General features: G+C 33.2%; 1 protein-coding gene across 1 annotated transcript; it reads left to right on the top strand.

The window, feature by feature from the left end:
* Positions 1-247: 247 nt before the first annotated feature.
* Positions 248-25,675, top strand: LOC148623013 (arrestin domain-containing protein 3-like). The gene is made up of 7 exons (XM_088573464.1): positions 248-623; positions 1,490-1,630; positions 20,654-20,877; positions 22,383-22,565; positions 22,834-23,013; positions 23,849-24,038; positions 25,417-25,675. The coding sequence occupies exons 1-7, from the start codon at positions 506-508 to the stop codon at positions 25,572-25,574; spliced, it is 1,194 nt and encodes a 397-aa protein (XP_088429590.1). The 5' UTR covers positions 248-505; the 3' UTR covers positions 25,575-25,675.
* Positions 25,676-26,874: the final 1,199 nt, after the last annotated feature.

Raw genomic sequence — 26,874 nt, forward strand, 5'->3', positions numbered from 1 at the left:
AGAATGATATCAAACAATTACACGTTTTTGCCGAAAACAACGCAGAATTTATATAAAAAAACATATACGTTTTACCTGAAGTATATTAAGAAGGGTCCGTAATATGTACAGTATTGAACCAGTGTTATTCATGTCAATTAAAGACATCTAACGCCAGACCAACTAACTACGGAACCATGTAATCTGTCTTTATAGTAAAGGATGAATAAATGATCAAACTGTCATAGCTGTTTATCGTTCAATTGATTTCCTATAGGTTTACTCATTTTCAGGGAAAATTTTAGCTGAACAGAAAGACAGCGAGGTTTAAATTCAAATATACACGATATATAGCAATATGAATTGTCAGAATATGGAAATAGTGATATTGATTGGAATTCAAATACGAAATACACATTTTCAAGTTAAAATCAAGTTCTGCTGATAGTCGAAGTGTTTTTAATTCGAAAGTTTATGCTAAAATGACGAAATTTTATTTCATTTTGTTTTCAAAAAGGAATGTACGATGGGAAAATTGAACAAACTTGACATTGTTTTTGAGAGCCCACAAAATGTGTGCTGTGCCGGAGAAACAATGCAAGGCACTGTCATAGTGGACTTGAATGGACATCTTAAAATAAAAGGTAAGATAATCTTAATGAGCACGAAATCTGAAAATAAATTTCGTCACTTTTACTTTGTAAATTGCTGTGTAAAATAGATCATCATACAGGTTGGAGCAATTAAACCAATTCTTGTTTAACATAATTCCTCTGGAATTACACATACCATTCTCTATTCAGTAAGGAGGGGAAAATATGAGAGATATAACAAAAATCGTAGTGCAATCCCCCTTAAAAACAAACCAAAAAACAAAACAAAAAACAAAAAACAAAACAAAACAAGATCTTTTTCTTTGGTTGACGGCATAGGTGTAAAGACAATAATTTTCTTATCACCCAGACAAAGGTATAAAGAAAGGATAACGGGTATCTTTTTCTCCGTCTATTTCAACATTTGAAAGACAGTGGTGTTATTTTAAAACGAAGTAACTTTGTCACATATTTTAAAAAGATGTACAATGAAAACCCACTTATATAACTGCAATTAGGTTTTTTGTTGCATCGTCTATCAAAAAATTGTCTTAGTTTAAAGATTTTACATTATAGGTCTCTATATCAAATGAATCATTTATGTAAACATTGACTAATTGCGAAACAAAATTCTCAACTGATGAATTAAATTTATGAATGAAAACCGGTTACATCTATTTTGCTATCTACCATGTTTTTATTCGGCGACGATTTAATTTATTGTAAATTATCGTTCATGCCTATTTTGATGTATAACTCGTATCTTTTTATTCTTTCATGTACATACCATTAAAAAAATAAAAAAATAAATAAAATAAGAAATACCACTTTCAATAAATATATGATACGTAAAGCATTTATTATTGCGTGTGTATCATAAAATGACAAACATGTTAACAGTAAGGGAAATCTTGTAGGAATACGCCTCCGTTTCCATGGTTACTCAAGTGTCCACTGGGTAGAAAGGTATAACTCTGGAACAGGGAAGAATAAACGAACTGTAACAAAATATTTTGATGCTGAAGAAAAGTACTTCGACCATTCTGCATATGTGTTCGGTAAGTATAGTCTATGTGGTTATATACTGGTCAATTGCTTTAACTCCCAGATGTTTTGAAAACCAATTTTACATTAGAATTTCAAGTTGGAAATTGTGTGAATAATATATGAAAGAGTAATCAAGAGAACCAAAGTAATCAAAAGAATGTATTCCAGGGACAAAGACCAGACATGGAAAACAGACATACACAAAAAAGAACATAAAGTAACTAAAATAAAAACATTCATCTAACATTTAATATTAATCTATAATTTTACTAAAATATTTTATTTCTGATATTTAAACGCTTTAATTATTGCTATGAAAACATTTGATGAAACATGCTATTTGTAGAAGATGATAAATGTTAAGTAAATTGAAAGGATCAATGAAATCATTATTTTTTTACCGTGGACAAGTTTAGAATTTAACACTACTTTTGGCTTTAATAAACAAAACGCAGACTAAGGAACCTAAAGAATTATTTCGGAGATGTTAAAAATCGCATAATTCAGTCCCGCTTATTGCATGCCATTTGATATCTATGTAAAAAAAACTAGTCATCCATGGTATGAAAAGCAAATGTACATAACACAGCAGAATTATAGTAATTTTACCACTAGATAATTATATAACAAGGGTTCATATCATAATTCATGCGTCAACATTTCTATTGCCTATATCTAAACTAAATGGAAATATTTTATATGTATGAATTCCAGATTCCCTACCTTTCATGTAAATCGTTTATACCATTATGTGCCTAAAGATCGGAAGAAAGAGAGTTTTGGCATGGCATGGCATATCCATCTGCATCTTGAAAACTAATTTGTTCAACGTGTCATAGTTTTCCTTTCCTCTTTCGTCTACTCTGGACTTAATTTTTTATGAGCAACTCGGCTGGTGTTTCTAGAAAAGCAGAGGCCGCTTACACTACCGGTGCACCTGGCCCATGCTCTCAGTTTTTAGTGGAGTCCAAGTTGCTAATTTACTTTTGTTACTTTGAATGTATGATCTTGGTTATTTTACGTTCTTTGTTGTGTTTTTTTTCTGTTTTCCATGTCTAGTATTTGTCCCTGGATTACATTCTTTTGATTTCCGCTGGAATATTGGTTTCCTTGATTACTCTTTTAACTTTAAAGACCATAAAACTCTACTATTTACAATTTTCTGTTTTGTATTTATTTATGAACATTTTGTAATAAAAAGTTGCCAGAGTGTTTGATATTAGTCACTACAGACTATTAAAACCGAGAGGTTTACATACGGTTCCGTCTTTTTCTGTTAATTAATGCCTTGATGCAATGACATTTGCCTCCATCGGAAAACTATTAAAGAAATACCATATTGCAATACAAATATAAGGAAAATGGATATGGTGAATATGTCAAAGGGACAACAACCCCGCCGGGATTAGAAATGTCATTTCAAAGCCACCCATAGATCTTCAATGAACGACGAGAAGACCCTTACACCACTGGACAGATTGAAGCTGGCCCCAAAACAACATCATACAAAGATACTGTGAAATAGATGCAGCATAAAGTAAACTGAAAATGAAAACGAAACAAGACATACAGAGGCCAGAAATTTCTGATTTGAAACAGGCGCAAAAAATTAAGGGGTTTAAGTACTTAAGTCTGCTCACTTACATTCAAATCTTAACATTCACAGTTGCGTCTAAAATTTGTATTCAAAAACATGTGTAACAGGACAAATTATATCCTCCTGACTCAGATTACTCTTGTCAAATAGTTCTGTCGACCACGTTATTACGAAAAGACTAGTTTTGTTGCTAAGGAGTATTCAAGGGAACCAAGATTATAACGGTAATCAAAAGAATGTAATCCAGGGACAAAGACCAGACATGGAAAACAGACATGCACAACAAAGAACATAAAGTAACTAAAATCATACATACAAAGTAACAATAGCAAATGAGCAACTCGGACTCCACTATAAACTGAGAGCATGGACCAGGTGCACCGGTAGGGTAAGCGTCCTCTGCTTTTCTAGAAACACTCGCCGAGTTGCTCATAAAAAGTCAAGTCCGGGGTAGACAAACGAGGAAAGGAAAACTATGACCCGTTGAATAAACCCGTTTTTATGGTGCAGATGGATACACCATAACGATCCACGAGTTCATGATGACGACCATAAAACTTCTATAGTGATGACTTCAATCTTGTTCCAGAAGCCTATTTGTTAAAGTTCTAGTGCGATACAAAAAGTCTGCGTAGTTTCGGCAAGCTCTGGCATAACGTATGAGTTGTGATATGAACACTCCATACGCAGGTGCTGAAGGGATGTTGCCACAGATGAAAGGAAAGTTGACAATTCTGAATGAAAAGTCATCACGTTTGTCGTAAAGTTTAATCAATAGTTATCCTTTACCATCGATTTCTAAGTGTAGGTCAAGATATGAGGCTGACTTCACACTGTCTGTAGTATCCTTTATTTCAAGTTCTTTTTGGGTAGATGCGATGTATCAAATCCCCGAAACTAGGATTGATTAAAGATAATACGTCATCTATATAGCGGAAACAGAGATTGAAGGATCTAGCCAAACGATATTCTTTCTTTCTGATCAGATCAGCTGTAAAGTCAGCCTCATAAGAGTGACGGAATAGGTCAGCAAGTAAAGGAGCACAATTTGTTCCCATTGGAATGCCGACCGTTTGTTGAAAAACACGTCCACCACACTGGACAAATATGTTGTCGATCAAAAATCCCAGCATTTTGTAAACAACTTCCTCTGTATATTTGGAAGATGATTTGGAATTATTTCTTATAAAGTATGAGGAATCTCTACCAAGAACTATATATTTGTATCTAGGTGTACCATCCTTTTGGGAAAAAACAACGATGTATAATGTTTTAAGTCGGGATTTTAACTCAGTATAGGGATTAGAAGTATACAGTGTTGAAAAATCATAGGTTCTAATGTTATTATATTCAGATAATAGTCAAAAACGAAATGCCGTATCTAATTTATCGGACTTTGAAGTTAAGAATTCAAAACGATATAATCAAAGAAAATGCAAAAAAAAATGGATAGAAAAATTAAGGAGATTGACATGCTTTCGAAAATAATGAAATCAGTTAGATAACTGAAAGACGTTACTAAAAGAACTGGTAATTAGAAGTACACAAGCAATCCCATATATAAAGTAGCACAATGGTTTCGAAAAGCTAATTAAAACGAGCTTATTTTCCTTTTATATCAACCAGAGATGAGGATTCTGACTTTCCATTTGTACCGGGTCCCGTAGTGTCCGAAGGAAGATTATTTTGTTGTGGTGTCTGTCGGATGAACTGCGTCATCTCTTTTTTAGTTATTCATTTTCATCTTGACAGCTCCCCAAAATTACTACAATACTTCTTATGCCTAGAATGTCACGAATCAAATCTGGATTTTTCTATGGTTTCTGTGGTTACCTATTGACGTCATGTCAGAGTTGCCCTTACAAAAACATACACGAAAGAACCTTAACATTCTTGTGTAATAGACTATATTTCCGTAAAAAAACTGGGTGGGTAATATCATTTTAATTAAGAACCTGCACGTGTTGTTATATTTTGTATCAAAGTTTTGTTTCTGTTGAAAAAAAAAACTTAGTAAACGTTTTTTAGAAGGTTGTGATATCGAAACCCCTGGTGCAAAATTTTATTTGTGAAGAATTTATTGCGTTCATAAAAATCTGACACTTTATTACAAATAACGTGCAAAACTGGCCAGTTGTGAACTAAGAATACCATATGATTGTGCTTCAGGAATATCACCATATAAGAATGGGAAATTAACCATAGGAAAATAAAAATCATCTTTTTGTCACAAATTACAGTTGGAAAGTTGTCATTTTCAGTGTAATATCTAAGATAAGTTTTACGAGTACTATTATTGTTAGACTTAGTCAGCTTAAGTTCTTTTGGGTAGATATCTTGAAAGATTAATCAAGGCAACCAAGGTTCTAGCGGTAATAAAAAGAATGTAATCAAGGGACAGAGACCAGATATGGAAAACAGACAAATACGACAAAGAACATAAAATAACTAAAATAATACATACAAAGTAACAAAATCAAATGAGCAACTCGGACTCCACTAAAACCTGGGAACATGGACCAGGCGCACCGGTAGGGTAAGCGTCCTCTGCCTCACACGCCGTGTTGCTCATAAAAGGTCAAGTCCGGGGTAGTCAAAAGAGGAAAGGAATAGTTTTCGAATTTAAGATTATTTACGGCCAAAATGTCGTCAAAGTATCTAAAAGTATCATTGAATTCATGCAACATATCATGGTTTGAAGGATCTTTAAAGAGATTAGCCATAAACTGCGATTAATAGCAGTAGAGAAACAAATAGGCTACAAGAGGACCACAATTAGTCCCAATTGGAATACCAAGAACTTGTCTTTATAAAATTTTACCAAATCGAATACAAATATTGTCAATTAAAAAACTCAAAACACTGATCATATCCAAATATGTCCAATTGATACATTTATCCCGTCTTCAATCATTTAAAAAGGCTACTACAAAAAGGAAAACAATTAGTCTGGTCAATTCAGCTTCTGTTGTGTAGGTGATGTATTATCTCTGGAGAATCCCGTTTCTTCATTTTCAAGAATCGCTTACATTTGATCTACCCAAAGTGAACTTGAAAATAAAGAGACATCTTTTTCTCTTTCATATCTAGATCCTATCCTATGCGTAAATGCATACAAGCCGTTTGCAATCGATACTTTCTGATAAACGTCATGATTTTTTACTTTCCAATTATGAATTTCCTCTTTCTTAGTTCAAATAAGCAAACATCCCCAACTTAAAGAGTACACATTTCACGGTTGATATGTTGCATGTGGTTCTTTAGTAGTAGAGGATACTGTCAAATAAGCGGCGGGTATGTGTTTTTTTCAATTGATATCATCACTACAGAAGTTTTACAGTCATCATCGCAATTTTGTTTTATTATCTCAAAGATGAGACAAAATAGCTAAATTGTACGCCTTACTGGGGACCCGTGCAGGTCCGGGTGTCAAAAGAATAGGTTTGCAGCAGCGCTAAGCTTGTCGTAAAAGGCGACTAAATAGTGCTCAGAACCCTAGCCAGGGGCTAGGGCGCTCTGCCTACAGAGCAACTGGGTTGTGTGCCCGAGGTGGTGGAATGGGGTACCACTGGCGTGTTACATACTGGGTTTGTCAGGCTATAATACGGAAAACCTGACCGCAAACCATAGTGGTGCACCGTGTTGGGAAAGATGCCACGTTCCTCGGACGTTAAAAAACCCTACTGTGGTATTATCTCGGAGTAGAAACCACAGGGCTCGGCCAAATTGCCCGACCCTACCCACCTCTCCCTATTTCCATTGGCATTCAAAATTTGTCGACCCCATTATCCTTGTGTCCCATCCCATTTTTCATTTGATCATCATTTCATGTTCATTTTATCATCCACTTCATGTTCATCGCCTGAATATAGCTGAAATATTGCTGCTCAGACGTCAAACCCCAACAATCAATAAATCAACCTAAGATTCTCCCATAATGATTGTGATCTAGCCAATCTATGATATAAATGTGATTGTTCAGATCTGTAACAATATGTGCAACGTAAGTTGTTTTGAACTCAAAGTTTGAATTCAAAATAACAACTTGTCTGCACGATTCTTTTGATATGTTATATCTATCTCATTCTATCATTAATTCGTCGCACATATTCACGTGAATGGCGAGGATTATTTTTGGACTAGTATTAAAAACGGTTTCTGTTGTACCGGAAATTGAAATCCTGTCCACATTTTCACCTAGCACCGGAGAATGAAACAAGTCACCTGTGCTGTTGAAGTGTTAGCTTTGCAGTACTTCTATACAGTTCAGTGATGTCTTTACTGAACCTATTGTTCCCATTTTCGTATCTGCTATTGTAATTATAATAAACATGTCCTTCTTTGGAACATTCAATATTGTGAAGTCCTCCATGATCAACCGTAAAGGAATTTATCACAGTAAAAATAACTTTAGAGCTCGCTCAGCCAAGTAGCTCTACTGAATCCTTCTCTGTCTGTTTACCCACGAATGCTTAAAATAGATATGGCTTAACCAGTCTTTAGAAATAAGGACGCACTAGTAAACACCTTATAAATACACAAAATCTATCCTTTTTTGTAATTTATATGTCTTAATAAACAACTTAATTGAATCCATGCTTCCAGTTTTAGTGGAGTCCGAGTTGCTCATTTACTTTTGTTACTTTGTATGTATGATTTTAGTTACTTTATGTTCTTTGTTGTGTACGTCTGTTTTCCATGTCTGGTCTTTGTCCCTGGATTACATTCTTTTGATTACCGCTATAACCTTGGTTCCCTTGATTACTCTATTATACAATGCAAAAAAACTTTTATTTCATTTCTGACCCCCTTCAATATTTTACCTTGGGTAAATATGAGTTAAGCGATTTAAAAAAAACAAAAGAAAGTAGAATGTACTAATTATATAAAATGTAAATTTCGATATGCTGTACATATAATTCAAACAGCAGCATAAGAATCAAACGTATAGGAAAATTTATTTCGAAAAAAACTTACAGTACGCAAAACCAAAACTATCGAAATAATAGGACTTCATCCATCTGCAATACAGGGAATGAAGCCTCAGTGTTTTCAGCATTTGGAAATTTTGTAATACTGCATTTTTTTATAAATAAAATAGCATATAATTCGGGCTACTGAAATGAATATTTTCAATAAAACATTACAAGGCACTGTTATATTATGTTTTGTTAAACTTACATTTAAAAGAAATATTTACATTAAAATGTGTAGCGAATATGTCCCAAGGTACCGGGTACAGTTTTGGATATCCTATTGGGCAGAGGACTCTAGATCATTCTAGACAAATTACTATATAAAGGGAAGAGATATGTCCTAATGCCAAGGTACACATTGAATAATCATTTTTGGGATGATATTATAGTATTACAGATTTTAACAAAAGTAAAAGGGATGTTTCATTGATAAATTTATGTACCGTACATTTTTTAATTTTTAAACTACGCAGACTTTTTGTATCGCGCTAGAACTCTGACAAATAGCTTCTGGAACAGGGTTATGTTGCTACAAGATTGAAGTCATCACTACAGAAGTTTTATGGTCGTCATCATGAACTCGTGGATCGTTATGATGTATCCATCAGCATCATGAAAACTGATTTATTCAACGGGTCATATTTTACCTTTCCTCGTTTGTCTACCCCGGACTTGACTTTTTATGAGCAACTCGGCGGGTGTTTCTAGAAAAGCAGAGGACGCTTACCCTACCGGTGCACCTGGTCCATGCTCCCAGTTTTTAGTGGAGTCAGAGTTGCTCATTTACTTTTGTTACTTTGTATGTATGATTTTAGTTATTTTATGTTGTGTGTGTCTGTTTTCCATGTCTGGTCTTTGTCCCTGGATTATATTCTTTTGATTACCGCTATTACCTTGGTTCCCTTGATTACTCTTTCTTATATACCATTGAAATATTGGATAAAAGAGATAAAAATAATGCAATGAAATTGTATTTAAAAAAAAACAAAAAAACAAAAAAAAAAACATATAATAAGGAGATCGATTTTATAAATATTCACGAGGCGTGTTTGACCAGACAATAGAACGACAGAGCAGGTAATAGAAAGGACGTTTTATTGCATGCTAGACGTTTTAAATATGGCTAAACCTTAAAAAATAAAAGAAAGTTAAAAATCCTTTTGGGTAATAAAAGCATATATGTACGTATATTGGTAACATCGTATGTGGTAACCATGCCATTTGTTGCTGAACTTCGTGCTTTCATTACCTAAAAGGATTTTTAACTTTCTTTTATTTTTTAAGGTTTAGCCATATTCATATATGAATTCGATCCAGAAAATAAAACACATATAAATTTGAATTTGTAACCACCCAGTCGTTTGTATTAAGTGCATTTTACTTAAGAGGGACAAAATATAGAAATCTTTTATGCAAACACAGTTCAATGGCTTCCTCTACCTATTATTGAAAATTATTGTTTTTATGTGATAATCTCTTCATTTGTATCTTAGTTACCAGTCATAACCAGTTAGTTACAGAACCAGGATGCCTTTTCAGATAAAACCAAAAAAAATACCAATCCTATATATATTGCAAATTATAAGTACATTTAAAACTGATTTAATTACACTTAATAAAAATGAAAGCGAACTATATAATGTGTTTGGTATTTGCGTAGAATGTCATATTATCATCCAACAGCCTGAGTAGACACTTGAACTCGTTGGGTTACTTAGGTTTACAAAGACTTTCGTAAATCACGATCAATCAACAAGACAAACAAGAAGTCCTATCGAAATAGGAAACAGTTTGTACGACAAACGTTGGATTATTTCAATAAGCAGCAAAGCAAATATAAATAATATAAAATTTCCTTGTTGCAGATTGATTTTATGTCATTTTTCCCACACCAAATTTTTAATGATTTAGGATTAATATTTTGTACTTTGTGAGGCGAGAATGTATTAAAAATTCAGTTTTATACCCTTTACAGAATTTTGCTTTCCTCGTGTACCAAATTTTTCTATATGTGAGATTGAATTCCACCCGAGTTTTACTGCATTATTTTCTACATATAGTCATATAGTCTCTTTAAAGTAATTGTTGAAAACACCATCAAACAAAATTATGCAGTCGTTACATCAAGCATGATATTATTAATTGTAACATGTCTATCAATATTTAAAGCTGCCAATAAGTTTCCCGTCAATTCCATGTAAACTGTAGAAACGTGTTTCCCCTAACTATATATTTCCGGATGATAATTTACTAACTTGATCAATATTAATAAGTTACACATTTTTTTATGCTTAAAAGTTTTAGTAAAAACAGAAAGACTTTAAAACAAAACAAAACAAACGTTATGAAAATTTAATATTACAAAGCAATTTACTTTCCATTGATCCGCTAACGAACGTTATTATTAATCTACATTTGATGACTTCAAGAGCTCCATCAGCATTCGGTGTTGCATCGAAAAGTTAATAGAACAGAAGAATTGATCCTATCCTGAACTGCGATGGTTAGGCATGATTGTTGACTGCCAATAGCAACGCAGAAATACGTTGGCCACTACGAGGAGGTGCGGTTTTTGTACTTCGCTGAAATGTTTTGACTATCATGTAGATTTTTTTCCGTTGACACCGTAAATATACGATTATTTTGAAATACAGATATGATATTAGTCTACATGTATTCAGAAATAAACTGTTTTCATTTCGTTCATACTTCCATCTATTGAGGAAATTATAGAAACAAAATTAATAATTTTACTTCATTTTTTTCCTACACCCATTGGAAAATTGAATAAAACTGGAAGTCTCTTTAGGAAGGGCGACTACTATTAAATATGAAACTATTTCTTGACTAGCTTAGCTAGAAAGGTTGTGGATAGCTTTAAGACTTCTGTATTAGCGTATAAACTACATGTACTACATAAAACACATCTGATCGATAGTACCTGTAGAATTTGCAAATACAAATGTAATGTATTATAAGACAGCGCTTTTTTTCTCTGCATGTGTGTCATCCTATACACCGCCGCTAAGGATATCAAAGAATGGTTGATGCTACAGAGGTCTAGATTTGATGGATTAACGGACAATATGTAATGTGAAGAGAAACGTGCCAGTCTTGTCCACCGGAACTTAATTTGTTTCTTCGACATTCTATTACACTCTTAACTCGTACATTGCAGTTTCTATTTCGCCTTTCAACTATAGAATACGATCCATGATTCGTTGTAATAGCATGTCTTACTTTTTCAAAAGGTAACAATCCATGATATTAAATTTACAAAAAGCAACATTTTTCCGATTTTTAATACAACGATAACGAAGATGTCCCGTTAAATATTTTGATTATATCTATTATAGTTTTCATGATGCATGCAATACGACTTTGAGTATCCGATACATTTGTTACCCGTAGTTACAATTTATGTTGCTCGAATTACATCGAGTATCGTAACGTATCTTTAAGCTTTTATACTGTATTAAATACGTGTACTGTTAACACTTAAAATTAGTAATGATGCATGCTACGTATGTTTATACAGGCAACAATATACTAGCTACTTTCGTGACTTCCCTTTCAGTATTTCGTGGCGACGTTGAATGGGGTACCAACGCACTTCCGCGTCTTTGCGTTAAACATCCAACGTACTTCAGCGTTGACCATTGCAGATCAGAGCGACCATCGCACTTCCGAGTCCTAGGTTATATATATATATAATTGTGTATTGTCACACTCGAAAAAATTGTAAATCCTATATGCAAAAAACGAGAACAAAGGATCAATTCGTGTTTTCTCAATATTTTGTTCAGGAATTTCAATTTCAAGACCGAAGATATACCAGTTTCAGATATTTCTACCAAATCATTTTGATATATTCCACGAAAATTCACATGTCATGTTACTTACATAACAGTGTCATAAATAACATGAATATTAAATGTTATAATTATTTTCCTACGAATATTTGCACGGAATGAATGTTTATGGAAAACACATAAGGAGTGTATATTTATAATATACTTGGTTTCAGTATTAGATAGTATCCATTATTGATTGTATTACACAGGGCACGCGGAATACGTTTTTATTTGGATTGAAACAAAAAGTGCAATTGCTTCTATGCTTTAAATGTCTACGGGAAACTTAATACGATGTGGAGGAAAGAAGAGATCATCATGTAATATTTGTGGATGAAGAATTGGCTGGTTGTTTCATGGACATATCCAAATATTCCTAGTATTACGTTAAATTGAAAAGTAACCGTAGTGTCTGATCTCCTGTATATCTATTGTCTCGTTTTCATGGTGGATTGGTTCAATCGGGTTTTTGTGTGATGATAATTTCATTCTATTGTAAAAAAAAGTTCTCTGAAACGACACATTATAATAATCAGGTGTAATTATGTAGAAAATGATTTGCCAATAACTCCTGAAACGAATGTCATCTGAGTTTTTAATGCTTGCTCTAGTTTTATTTTATGACACGAAAATTAATCAACAGTGATAATTCATTACGGTTAACTTTTTTCCCTCGAAGAACACTCAAAGCAAACAGTCAAATAAAATTCATTTTCTTTCTAACATTTGCTCGTGGTGAGAAATAACTAGATTAAAGAGATGAAAGAAAAAAATATAAATTGAAAATTAGCATGCGTTTCAAACACTGAGAATAGTACTATATGTACATTAACTGTCGTCTGTGCAATGCATTTCAATGTTATAATGGCTGTTTACATTAACACACTTGTTATATTGTAGAGAGATTAAAGTGCGTTCGTTTTAGCAGTTATACAATATTGAAATAAAAATGTCACAATGATTGTTTATGTGACATGTGCTATTGAATTGAATCATTGATAGTTAAAATCAGAAATAAAGCTGATAACATATTGCACGGAGGTCAGACATTATTGAAAATCAGATGCATGTCAACCTGCTAAATTTGGAGGGAAAGCTTAATTGAAATAAAAAAAAAAAACTCTTCCGATATTGCCATATCTGAATTGACATCCCAGAAAAATTGAAATGTCGGCTTACTGGGCCTATTTAATCACTTGAAGTTCCATTAAAAATGTTCAATTGTGGCATAGTGGCCGTACACAAAATTCACTGATTAAATGCCGGTTGATTCTTTCATAAACTATACGTTATTAGTAGCTGCCTTTCCAACAGCTCAAATAGACCAGGATTGAAATAGATGACTGGTTGTTAGAGTTCTATGTTGATATTACGCGTATGCTATATGTTTATATGTAACAATGCAATAGTAAGTAAAATGGTAGAGGTCTCATATCCCATTAGACTTCTTATATGTATATTACTTGATGTGGCAGTATCTGTATTTCGTTACAGATCATCTACTGTCTCACCATATACCATTAAAGGTTGTCCTATCGAAAACGCTATCTATTTACATCATGTGCTTATGATCACTCTCTTCATTGACCTAATTTCGGTTAATAAAAGCTATATATCTAATATATATTTAAGTTGGCCGAGTGGTCTAGAGCGTTAGAATTAGTGCAGGTGCTGTTGTAAAAGATGTCAGAGCAGAGAAGGGTTTTGAATTCCGCTGAGAGAGCAACCAATTCGCAGCGTCGCATCAATTCAAGAGTAGGGGTGTTGCTTAGACTTTATATGGTGATCCTAGCCGTGGACGCTATATGTCTATATAGTAATACACTAGTATGTAATATGGTAGATTTCCCACATCCCATTTGACTTTTACATTATGTTACAGTAAATGTAAATAATTAGTTATCATATATAATTACTTAAAGTTCAATTATTGAATTATAATTTAATACACTAAAATCAACAATTGTTTAATCAAACTAGTGTGGACACAGACTGGTATTGCCCGAGGGGCAAGTATGGACGCAGACTGGCATTGCCCGAGGGGCAAGTATGGACGCAGACTTGTATTGCCCGAAGAGCAAATTTGAACATACATACGTTTAGTCTTGAATGTGTTTGCATTGTCTGGAAAACCCCTCCATTTATTGATATCAATAATTGCATTATGCATATGTTGATGAATATCCATTAACATATCTTACTAAATATCTACTGACATCAATAAATGGGGAACAAATTCCACAGTGGCTTGTCATAACCATAAGACAAGTCATATACAGATAACAATGCTTCTTTCTTAAGGTGCACTTGCATGGATGTGTTGAACTTGCTATGTCATGTTAAGGATTGACCATTTCACTTTATGTACGTTAGCCTGGTAAAATTCTGGCCTCTCAGTTTTTTTTAGATTAACAGAAACCAACAGTGTAGTATCTGTTAGTTACATGGATGGCCCTAATTTAAAACGATAGGGGCCAGGCCATAAACTCAAAATTAAATAGGAGCATTCCTTTAGTAGTTAGTAAAATCATATCAAAATTTCATAATAATTGATCAACCATAACTTAAGTCATCGCATGTAAACCAAGTGAATATGGACGACGACGACGATGACGCCGCTGTCAGTACCATACCAATATACGACCGCATTTTTTTGCCGGCGACATTATTATATATAAAGGCAGATTCAGGGTTTGGCATGCTCCAATTCAATTCCTCAAAAAGCCTGTCATTTACTCTTCATTAGAACCAAATTAGTAGTCAGTGTGTCTTGGTAAGAATTTACCTATGTAAGGTCTTTGTTTTTACATTAGTCCTATTCAAACAGTTCTCTATATCAAAAGAGATTTAAACTACAAACTTGTAAAGTTTTCCAACCTACAGTCATGTACTCAACAGAAAACAGTCAAAATTCTTATGAATCAAAATTACAATACCGATATATGAAGGACTTTAAGGCTAAATCCATCGATACTGGCGCACAGTTAACACTGTACAAAATATATCCAGAGGCACTGCCAGTATTATTTGGTTTCAGAACCAACGTAACATGTATGTACATTCAGTACTTTACAACACTTTCATGAACTTTAGAATTTTTTTTTTACATTAAATCCTTTAAATCTTCTTCATAATTTAACAAAATTTTGTTATTTTTACGTGTGTAGTATTAATGTCTCGATACTTAATAAAACTTCCACCCTTTTTAAGTAATGTTTAAGTATGAATGTGATTAAAATTATATTTGTATGTACATGTACAAACTTTACTTTATTGGCATGAAGTCATAAACAAATATGGTTCAATTAAAAGTCATATTAAGAGTCTGACATGTACATATATAGCAAAACTAAAAATCGTTGGAGCTCCTCGGGTATGTAATTACATGTACACCGTATTTTTACGTGTACATAATGTCTATATGTATAATGTAGCGTCCCCGAAACTTCATGACAGCTAATTTGACTACCCCAACTCAACAGATTCCTCAATGCCATGTGTTTTGCAACAAAATAGCTTGCCAGACAACCTCTTGCACTGCTGGAGTAATAAATAGACCATCCTATTAGGCCTAAAATATGTTATGTTTTCGCTCACCCTATCCACCCTCCCTCAGACCCTCTACCCAAAAGTTTTTATTTGTTATTTTGCAAAAAAAAATAATTATAAAGTCTGCCGATTGTCTTCTAGAAAAAAAAGTAGAAAATAAAGCCATAGATGTTTTTTTCTATCCTAGATGGGGAAACCAAGAGAAATATTGGTTCTTTATATTTAGATTCGATTGTAAACACACATGTCGTGAGTGTGCTCTTCGTCGTGGATAATACCTTTTGGGATTCGGCACCTGAATTAAATATTTGTTGAAAACAAAAAAAAATATTTCAAGCACCGAATCCCAAAAGGGATTAGGCCGTGGACTAAGTCTATTAGATTTGTTGTTGCATATTTGGCTCATTGTATTCTAAGCTTGATGTCACTATGTCTTATTCCATTTTAAAAATATTAAATAAAAATAAATCCCTACCTACCGACCCGACAATATGATCGGAAATATAACTTTATTTTTCCGGCACCATTAAGTTGACCCATCTTTCTGTCTTACATACACTTGGAAGTGTTGATTTTACCCCAAAAAGTATTTTGCTGGGTCAAAGATTCAGGCTTGTACAGATTACAAATTAGATCACTAGGTCACGGACAGTGCATTTAATTAATGAATTTCCCCGAATACACCATGACCCACATATAAGGGCATGACTATGCCCGGGGACTGTGTAAACGCTTTAATGCTTTACACCCCCCGTGAGAGACCCCAAATGATAGCCAAGGACAATAAGAAACCCTCTGCCTGTCATGTATTACAAATACCACATATGAGTGCAAACCAGGTCGAACAGTATTGAGTATATATGTTAGCACGAAAACCAAAATTAAACCAAGTATAGGAACAGTCAGCTGGTGGTCGGCGTGAGTTATTTCATGCAAATGATTGGCTAACACATTGAAAAGAAAAGATTTTTGGGATTTTAGTGGTTAATTTCCATAAAGTCAGTCGAATTGTCTGCTCAAACAACGATGTGCTAGCTTTATAATGCACGTAATAATGTAGTGTTATTTAATAACAATTTCATTTGTCTTTGTATTTTTTATTTTATTTTATTTTATTTTTTGTTTTGAATTCTTACATTACCGAAAAGTGTAAGTGCATGAAAAATAAGAGCTTAAGAAAAAAACTGTATTATGAAGTATGCTAAGTATGAATTTCCGTTTCAGTTTATAGTGCATTGAAATTATTACTATATTGACATTTTTATGTGTGCATATATGTGCATATGTGCGTCCTAGATCTTTAATAAAGTGTTCTAAATTGTATGTTTAACAATACAATATCAACCTCCCATTCAAGCTGAAATATAGAAAAAAATTTTATTTTTTTCTGCCCTCCAAACTTAAAAAAATCCATGCAAAACAGAAAATAAAATTCTTTAATGACACTTCAGTTACCTGCAAATTATTTTAGTAATCATCCATAAATCCTGAACATTTCGGTAATTATACATAACTTCTAAAGGAGTCAGATGTTATGCGTATTTAAGAAAAAAAATTATACTCCAAGTCACCTCAGATTGTTTGCGGTTTTTTGCGTTTATTTTTGTAATTACTCGACGGTTCCTTTCAAAAACTTGCCATTTTATTCATGTCGTTCTGTACTACGATTCCCTTACAATTATTTTTCGTTCTTACCTCCGAGATTGAAAAAATTCAAAATTTATTTTTCCTACGAGAATTTTGCATTGAATGTATTGTTCATCCGCCATCTTGTTTCTATGGATATTTTGAAATGTTCCCTATATCTCACAATTGAAGAGCTGAAATACCATGATTTCCCGCCATATTTCTGCTCATTACCTTTAGTAAAAGACAAAATCAGAAGTTCCGAATGAAAATGCTACAGCTGGTACTTAATAAGAGTCTTACCACATAAAGCAATAAATTAGCAGGGAACCAGAAATATGGCGGGAAATCATGTTATTTCACCTCTTTCTGAGATATCCGTCTGTTTTAATACTTCGGAATTTTGGTGCAGATATTGTTTCAATGCACATCTTAGCAGGGTACACTTTATTAAACCGAAACGAATGCAACGAATGAATTCGCATTTAAGAGCTAGTTATATTTAATATTACTCTGGACTGAAGTCATGAATCTAAAAGTTTGACAATCGTATGTCAAAGATGTACACTGCCAGTCAATTAGTGGATTTCACAAAGAGTCGAAAATGTAAAATTAGTCGAAATTTACAATTTATATAATTGGTATTATTTGTGACGTCACGATGTCATTTCTTGTATGTTTTTTATTTGTTGCCCTTTAACATTCTACGTATAATTATCGACTAATCAAAATATTTGTTCGTTTGTTTGTTGGGGTTTAACGTCCGAGCAGCAATATTTCAGCTATATTCAGAAGATGAACATGAAATGGATGATAAAATGAACATGAAATGATGATCAAATGAAAAAAAAGGTTGGGACACAAGGATAATAGGGTCGACAAATTTTGATTGCCACTAGAAAAAGGGGGGATGGGTAAGGTCGGGCAATTTAGCCTCCTGTGGCGGAGAGCAAAGGTTCCTACGAATACCACAACAGGGTTCTTTAACGTGCGAGGAACGTGATATCTTTCCCAACACGGTGCACCACTATGGTTTGCGGTCAGGTTTTCCGTATTACAGTCTGACAACCCCTGCATGCAACACGCCAGGGGTACCCCATTCCACCACCTGGGGCACACATCCCAGAGCGCCTAGACCCCGGCTAGGTTTCTGAGCACTATTTAGTCGCCTTTTACGACAAGCTTAGCGCTGCTGCAGGCCTATTCTTTTAACACCCGGATCTGCACGGGGCTTAATCAAAATAAGACCTACTGATTGCTCCCCTTGATCTAACAATACCTCATCTTACTTTTTGTTCAGATGACCTTATCAATAAGTTTTCAATATATTGAGAGCAGAAATCTGATTGGCTAATAAGAAGTTCATCTGAATAGACAAAATAATGGAAGGTTGTTATATCCTATATGACTGAATAAAACAATTAGTATGTACAATTTTAATTAGAATATCGAATTTTTTGCCTTACCTTCACTAAATATTTATCACTTATTTATCAAGTTTCACAAAAACCTGTTTAATTTGTTTGTTACCGTTTAAAAAAAAATAATTAAATAATACCTTTTGCTGCTCTCAAAAAGGAAATACAAAGAAGTTAGATTAAGTACAGTAGTCCTCGTGATCACGTTAAGCCTCTTGGGGTTAGCTTAATTAATAGTTCATCTATGAACTTCATTGTTGAAATATGTACATAACGGATTTAACAGAGAAACAATAAAGTAGTCTTAACAAGAAAATAGTTGAGTAACTGTGCCAGTATTTGTATTTGATCAAGGGTTCAAGATATGAATTTAAAATGAATTTCCCTTTCCGTCAGATACAAAGAATGCCGTTCTTACATTTCTGATATTAGACGCGATCTAAAAACCAATCAAACATTTCGAGAAACAAGAGTCAGTTCAAAACATGTTTCCAAAGAAAATCCTTTCAAGACTGGGGACACTAATCACATTTGTAACTACATGTATGTGTTAACTTTTGAACATAAATTTAGCTGAATCTAAACTTACCTTGATTGGTCATTGAACTAATGTTTTTCCTGTGACAGGTGAAACATTTATTCTGTCAAATGGTATAATTTAGAAGAGACCAAAAATCGACTCTTTTATCGAAGTCGTATGTAATTCTTATAATCTTGTCATTTTTAAACATGTACATAGTAATATTTGACAACATGACTAACTTGAAATCAGGAAAAAACTCAGATTAAGTGCATTCTTGTCGTAAGACTGTTTTCATGTTTTAAATAAATTTAAAAAAAGGAAATCAAAAGAATGTAACCCAGGGACAAAGACCAGACAGAGAAACAGACACAAATAACAAAGAACATTAAATAACCAAAATAATACGTGCAAAGCAACAAAACTAAATGTGCAAATGGGACACCACTAAAACTGGAAGCACGAATCAGCTGCACCGGTAGGGTAAGCGTCCTCTGATTTTCTAGAAACACCCACCGAATTGGCCATAAGTAGTCAGGTCCGGGGTAGACGAAAGAGGAAAGAAAAACAACTAAGCTGAACAAAGCGGTTGTCATGGTACAGAAGGATACACTGTAACGATCCACGAGTTCATGATGACGACCATAAAATTTATGTGTGATGACTTCAATCTTAGAGCAACATAACCCTGTTCAAGAATCCTAATTGAAAGAAGTCTATCGCTGTAAAAAAAGTTTGCGTAGTTACGGCAAGCTCTGGCATAATGTATGCGTTGTGATATGAAAATTCCATATGCAGGTGCTAAAGGAATGTTGCCACAGATGAAAGGAAAGTTCACAATATGAAATGAAAAGTTATCGCGTTTGACGTATAGTTTGGTCAGTAGTTTTGCTTTATCATCGATTGCTTAGGGTAGGTCAAGATATGAGACTGATATCACAGTGTCTGTAGTATCCTTTACCGCAAGCTCTTTGGGGCAGATGCGATGTATAAAATCAAAGAAACTAGGATTTGTATAACCTTTCTTTGGATCAGATCAGTTATGAAGTCAGCCTCATAAGAGTGAAGGAAGTCGACCATTTGTTGACGCTGGACATTTGCTGGACAAATATGTTGTTAAGCAAAAATTCTATCAGTTCGAAAACATCTCCTTCGGTATATTTGGAAGATAATTTGTAGTATTTTTTTACAAAGTGTGAGGAATCTTTGCAAAGTACTACATATGTGTATTAACGTGTACCGTTTTGTTTGGTGTAACAACGATGTATAATGTTTTTGAGTCGGGATTTACACTGAGTAATGGGAATAGAAAATAGTTGAAAAATCATATGCATACTTTAATGTTATTGTATTCTGATAATAATCTTGAATTGAGGGTTTTTAAGAAGATCTTTCGAATTTTCAAGGATCCACATAAAATATGGTTCGCTTCTTGAAAATGGAACTTCCTTCATGTATGTAGACTTAAAGTGATAGACAAATTTGTACTTTCAGGTGCTAACACAGCAGAGACACACAGCCTTGCCCAGGGCACACACAGATATCCGTTTGAATTTTTTGTTCCTGTTGGTTGCCCAACGACTTACGAAGGGTCTATAGGACATGTTAGGTACTATGTGTCAGCTTCTCTGGAGAAGCTCTGGGTAGCAGATATATCCACATTAAAACCGTTTACCGTTATTAACCCATTGGATCTCAATTTGGATCCCAGAGCTAAGGTAAGAGAAAATAAATTGTACTACTAATAAAAAGAAATGAAAGCAATTTAAACAAAATAATATTCAGGGTTACTTAAGAGTTTTGCCTATCTGCGGATTTAAATGTTGATTTGTTTTTATTAAAATCAATGGAAATTATTGATTGACTACAAATAATCTAAATGATTAAGGTAATGTATTCAATTTGATTAAGAACAATTCACTGATAAGTTGGTTCTCTTTGAGGAAACCATGTGACTTTGGATGAAATTAAATTATATGGAGTGTTTTTTTTTAATTTTTAGGCAGGTTTTAAGAAAGTCTGCGTCGGACCAGTTTACATTTTTATAAAAGAGTAATCAAGGGAACCAAGATTATAGCGGTAATCAAAATAAATGTAATCCAGGAACAAAGACCAGACATGGAAAAAAGACATACACAACAAAGAAAATGAAATAACTAAAATCATACATACAAAGTAACAAAAGTAAATGAGCAACTCGGACTCCACTAAAAACTGGGAGCATGGACCAGGTGCACCGGTAGGGTAAGTGTTAATTGTTGCAAACCAGGTTATAACGTATAACCTCTTCGACAATATGAATCATGTCTATGAAACATGGATTTAAATTCCACCACTGATGAGTTACAAAATAAGAGTATCTTAACAAGACCATATGCTTTTTTATAGATAATTTACAGTAGCGATGATAGTTTCTTATGATAGGGTAGAATGATAAATTATACTTACATAATATGATTGCAGATGGTCAATGAATATAGAAGATATAATATTTTACAAAATGAAAAAAAAAACAACTAAAATTGTTTGGATAATTCAATGAAAATTATATGTATATATATTTGAATATATGTCCACGTTGATTGATACATTTCAGTTCAAACATTTATCAACAAAGGTACACAATATTTGACACTTAAAAACAACCGCTCTATTTACTTATTATTTACTGTGATACATTATACATGCCAAATTGAGAATCTTGATATAAGTGGCCGTGGAGTATTAAAACAAAGTTTGTAATACAGAAAAACAAAATGATGTTAATTGGTTTGTGCATGTGACAAACCTATTGATTTGTTGTTTTTTTTTTTTTTTTTTTTTTTTTTTTTGGAAACTAAGGTTAATTTGTACATTTAGTACCATGACGCTATTAACGTCGCTTCCCCCGCGATCTTTGATTTAAATAATCCAGAGCTGAATAACATTTTGAATGAATAATAAAGTCTTGGTTTGGACTGGCACATAATCATAAGTAATGTGTCTCAATTTTGTATAAATCGGGCTTCGTTTTATCAGTGTAAAATTGTCCCAAACCTGTAGACATATTTTTGGTGTTCTGCGAAATGCCGAAAAGGTTGGTTTATATTCTGTCTTTTAATTTCTTTACACAATATTTGATTACATAGAAATGAATTCATTGTATAATATTTGGTGTTTAACATGAAAATCAAAGTTAAAAGAGGTGATGGTACTATACTAACATGATTTACTATGTTTCCAGGAAAAATCCGAGGCTGTAAACGAAGCGACACTTTGTTGTTTATGCTGCAAATCCGATCCAATTAGTGTTAAGCTTTCTGTTCAAAGCCTTGGCTTTGTACCCGGTCAGGCAATACCTATATGTACAAAAGTTTTAAATCTTAGCAAAAGAAAAATCGCTGGAATGAAAGCCTTCTTACACATGGTATGTATGTAATTGTTTCGGGCCAACGGTTGTATGTTAATAAAACGTTCATAGAATGCCTCTCCAATATTTCGTATTCGTGAAAAATTTTCGTTTTAAAAATATATTAAAAATGTACATTAATATGTTTTAAAATTAAGAAAGAAAACAACTTGTTGCTTTGCTGTTTACTTTGTTGTTTAATCTCATATTAAATATCCATTTAAGAAAGTTTGAGCTAAGATTATGTTTTTCTTATATAGTTTCTTGTGTTCAATTTACTTTTTAGAACGTAAGATATCATACAGACAAGAAAACAAAGACGCACCAGAACATAGTTGCTTCAAGAAGACGAGATGTTTCTAAATCTCTAGAGGCAGATGTTTTAGAAGATAACATACTGATCCCATCTGTCCCACCTTCATTTCTTGTTGGCTGCAGTATCATAGACATATCTTATATACTGGAGGCAAGTTTTATATCGCTTAAAACTTTTCTTAGAACAAAGTTTCTACATAATCACTAAAAAATAAATTATATCTAATATGAACTAGAAGTTCTTCTATAATTCAATGTCTAGGATATCTTTTGGTTTATAAAATATGAATAATAATTTAACTACTTTTTTATTTATCCTTGGCACTTTATAAAGCATTTCTTGCGATAACCCAACTACGTATGTCATGAAAGAGAATTTTTTTTTCATACAATTTAATTCGATTTAAATAAAAATACATGAAGATAATTGTTTTATAATATTTACCCAAATTTAAGACTTGAGATTTAGAGGGAATAACTAACTTGAATTATTTTGTTGGTTTTTAGGCGTCCAAATGGATACAATAAATTATTTACTAGTAATAGAATTATAGACAAAACATTGTGTACAAAATCATACAATTCTGTCAACTTACTCTGCAGAAGAAACTATTGTGATTCAATTCTCAGATTCAAGCTCATGTCATTTTGTTTTCACACAATTTTAAAGTATAGGGTAATACTGATTACTGATAACTGAATATCCAGGATGTTAATGTACGACAGAAATAGAAAGAAGTTCATTACCACATGGCAAACTCCACTGTTTTAGACTAAGTTTTGAGTATAAAGTTATACACTCATGAAAACAAACGGAAAACGAAACCAATGTACAGTGAAGTCCTGCCATCTATAAAATACTTAAAAGGAATGACGTGCCATGATGATTTCATTAATTTCTCCAGGTCTATGTAATAACCATATATTTTATGAGCGATTAGCAACGGTAGGAACCCTTTTTCTTTAATTAGTTATTTCTTTTAAAGGTTATTTTACAGCCAAAAGGACCAGCATTAAACTTACCAGTAAGAATGGAAGTGATAATAGGTACATATCCTCTGGAAACTACAATGGGTTCTCTGATCCAGTCCAGTTTAGCGACGCCACTTGATAAAGTAGAAAAAAGGTCGTCAAAACGAAGTAGTATTACTAATGATTCAACCAAAGGATACAAAGGTATGATATAATCTTATAATACCCTCTCCAAGTTTTACAATCTCTTTGTTAAGGAAATTCGGCCTAGTGTTGATGCGAATTTTGTAACAGATAAAGCTTCTAACAACATTAGATTTGAATGCAAATTACACTACATTGGAGGCTAGTTAAAAGTACTAAGAAGGTTATCAATTACATGGTATTACTTTAGTTGATGTTAATATGGATGTTCCTTCTGTTTATTGAATTCCTGAATTGTCCTTACCTGCAAATATATATTGATCACAGTAGTGAAACATCAGCTCAACAATTACTCTGATAAAGCCTACACTGAATTGACGTAAAGCATATATAAATTCTAAAAATTATAAGAAATGTCTACAGGAGTGTCTCTGGTAGTCATAACATTTGTAACAGTATAAGCTTTTTGTTTTTTTTTTTAAATGAAAACCAAATTCCGCATGACAAGCTAAGGTAAGTTATGTGAACCATTTAAAAAACGAAACAATGAACTTGAAGAGTTTTTAATTTAGTATTAGCTTAAAAAAGTCTTATTTTGTGAAAACTACATCGATTTTAACAAAAAAAGTGCTCCGAGTCTAATGTTGTTCAAGTGAATTTCTAGTCGACACTATTCTCGTTGAGTTAAAAGGGCAGGTCTTCCACCGGACCATCAAATTACCAATGAAAACTAGTTTTAGGTTTTTACACGGGGAAAAGATTATAAAAAATTACAGTCCTTCATCATAGTTAGTTTCCTTTAAATAGATGAAGTATATTTGATGTACCAAATGAACTTGAAATTAAAAAGACCGGTTGATACTTAGACCGTTACCTATACATGGATGACACTGGACATTTGAAATCGTAACATTACCACAAATTTATATTTTTGACTTTGCATTGTAAACTTCCTCTTTCTAGGTGTGTCAATATACCAACATCTCTTCAGCCTAAGGATTATAAGTTTCACAGTTGATTCGTTATTATTCTGCATATGATTTGTCCTTGGAGCAAACAACACCAGAAACTCAACTTACTAAGAATATATCATACAACACAAAATAACTGAAAAGTACACACAGGAATCCAGCAGCACAAATCAAAGTCATTGCAGGTGTTCCTGGAGCAATGCTTGTTATTTTTATTTATTTTTTTTTATTATTTTAAAAAAAATCACACTATTGGTCAGTACAGACGGACCAAAGGTGTATAATTGTAGTTTATGAAGCCAGATAAAATATGTCAATCCGTTTAATATGTTCTATGTGAAACAATTCTCCTTTTTCAGCAATAAAATAAAGAAAAATCATTAATTTTTAAATTATGCATTGTAGTTTACTGAAATAGCTTTCGTTTTTATAATTTATAAAATTTATCAATATGTTTTTTTTTTCAGATAATATGACATTTGTTGAGAGTGTGATCGGTAAGGTCACGGTGCAGGATGAAGAGGAATCAGAAAACATCGAGAAAAAGATTATGTATTCACCTGTGTATCCTTACTTGACTGTCCATCAAACTACTGACATGTTCTGTGTTGATATTCCACCTTGATCAATACACACCCATCATCTTTACATCAAAGACAATTCAAGTGGATTAAAAATAATTTTGTGTGCTTGTGACAGAGCTTTGATAAAAGTACGCAAAAATAACATGTTTGTGTTTTTTCAACACTGTATACTTCTATTCCCAGTACTCAGTTAAAATCCCGACTCAAAAATATTATACATCGTTGTTTCTCCAAAAAGACGGTACACCTAGATACAAATATATGAATTCTTTTGATTTCCGCTAGAATCTTGGTTCCCTTGATTACTCTTTAATAAAGGCACGCAAAGAAAGAACATGTTTGTGCACAGAACAAAGATATTAGGGGCACATCATTTTGTACTCTGCTCACGTTATATCATGTTGTTTGGATATCATATCGAAGTGGCTACAAAAATACTTATGATGTGCGTGCATCATGAGTATTTTTGCACACATTATAATATTCTTGTATTTCACTACCACCGTTCCGTGGTTTACAAAGCATACATATCTAAAACAAAATCATTATTAATCATTAATCATAACGAATCTCTTCAGTTATAGAAAATTAACGTTTAGCCATCCTAAAGAAAAAAAAGAAAATGTAGATTGATTTTATCTTTATTAAATGGTAAGAATGACCAATATATTTGATGTGGTTTTTCAAGATTTTTTTATTATTAATGTGTAAAAATTCTACAAAATGAAATGACAATAAAACGTTCTTTTTAAAGTACTAAGCTACCTTACATTATCGTAGAAGAACAAACTTTCCGCTTATCAACTGGAATAAACGTTTTAATTTTATCATTGGGACTCGAACATCATTTACACATTAACGAATACAATCAAGTATGGTTTCAATGCGCTATTTTGAAAGAAAAGAAAAGAAAAACATAATTGAAGCATAGATAAAAACAAACCAGGGGGGTTACGAGTTATCTGTTTCTGTAAGGATGTTTGAAATAGTCTAACTCTTTGCTTTCTTTCTTTCACAACCAATATTACCAAACAGGTGTACCGGTAGGGTAAGCGTCCTCTGCTTTTCTAGAAACACCCGCCGAGTTGCTCATGAAAAGTCAAGTCCGGAGTAGAGAAATAGAGGAAAGGAAAACTATGAACCAATTAGTTTTATTTCGTAACGATCCATGAGTTCAGGATGACGACCATAAAACTTCTGTAGTGATGACTTCAATCTTGTAGCAACATAACCCTGTTCTAGAACCCTAATTGTAAGTATAGTGCGGTACAAAAAGTCTGCGTGGTTGCGGCAAGCTCTGGCATAACGAATCAGTTGTGAAAACAGATGAAAGGAAAGTTG

The sequence above is a fragment of the Perna viridis genome, chromosome 3, assembly GCF_037379345.1.
Source record: "Perna viridis isolate PV_CMFRI_1.1 ecotype Kerala chromosome 3, ASM3737934v1, whole genome shotgun sequence".
NCBI classification, from domain to species: Eukaryota; Metazoa; Mollusca; class Bivalvia; order Mytilida; family Mytilidae; genus Perna; species Perna viridis.

Excerpts from the sequence above, each read along its gene's own strand:
- LOC148623013 (XM_088573464.1), top strand. The coding sequence starts at position 506 with ATGGGAAAATTGAACAAACTTGACATTGTTTTTGAGAGCCCACAAAAT. Across the intron at positions 20,878-22,382 it reads ATTTGGATCCCAGAGCTAAG|GAAAAATCCGAGGCTGTAAA; the intron begins GTAAGAGAAAAT and ends CTATGTTTCCAG. Across the intron at positions 23,014-23,848 it reads ACATATCTTATATACTGGAG|GTTATTTTACAGCCAAAAGG; the intron begins GCAAGTTTTATA and ends TTTCTTTTAAAG.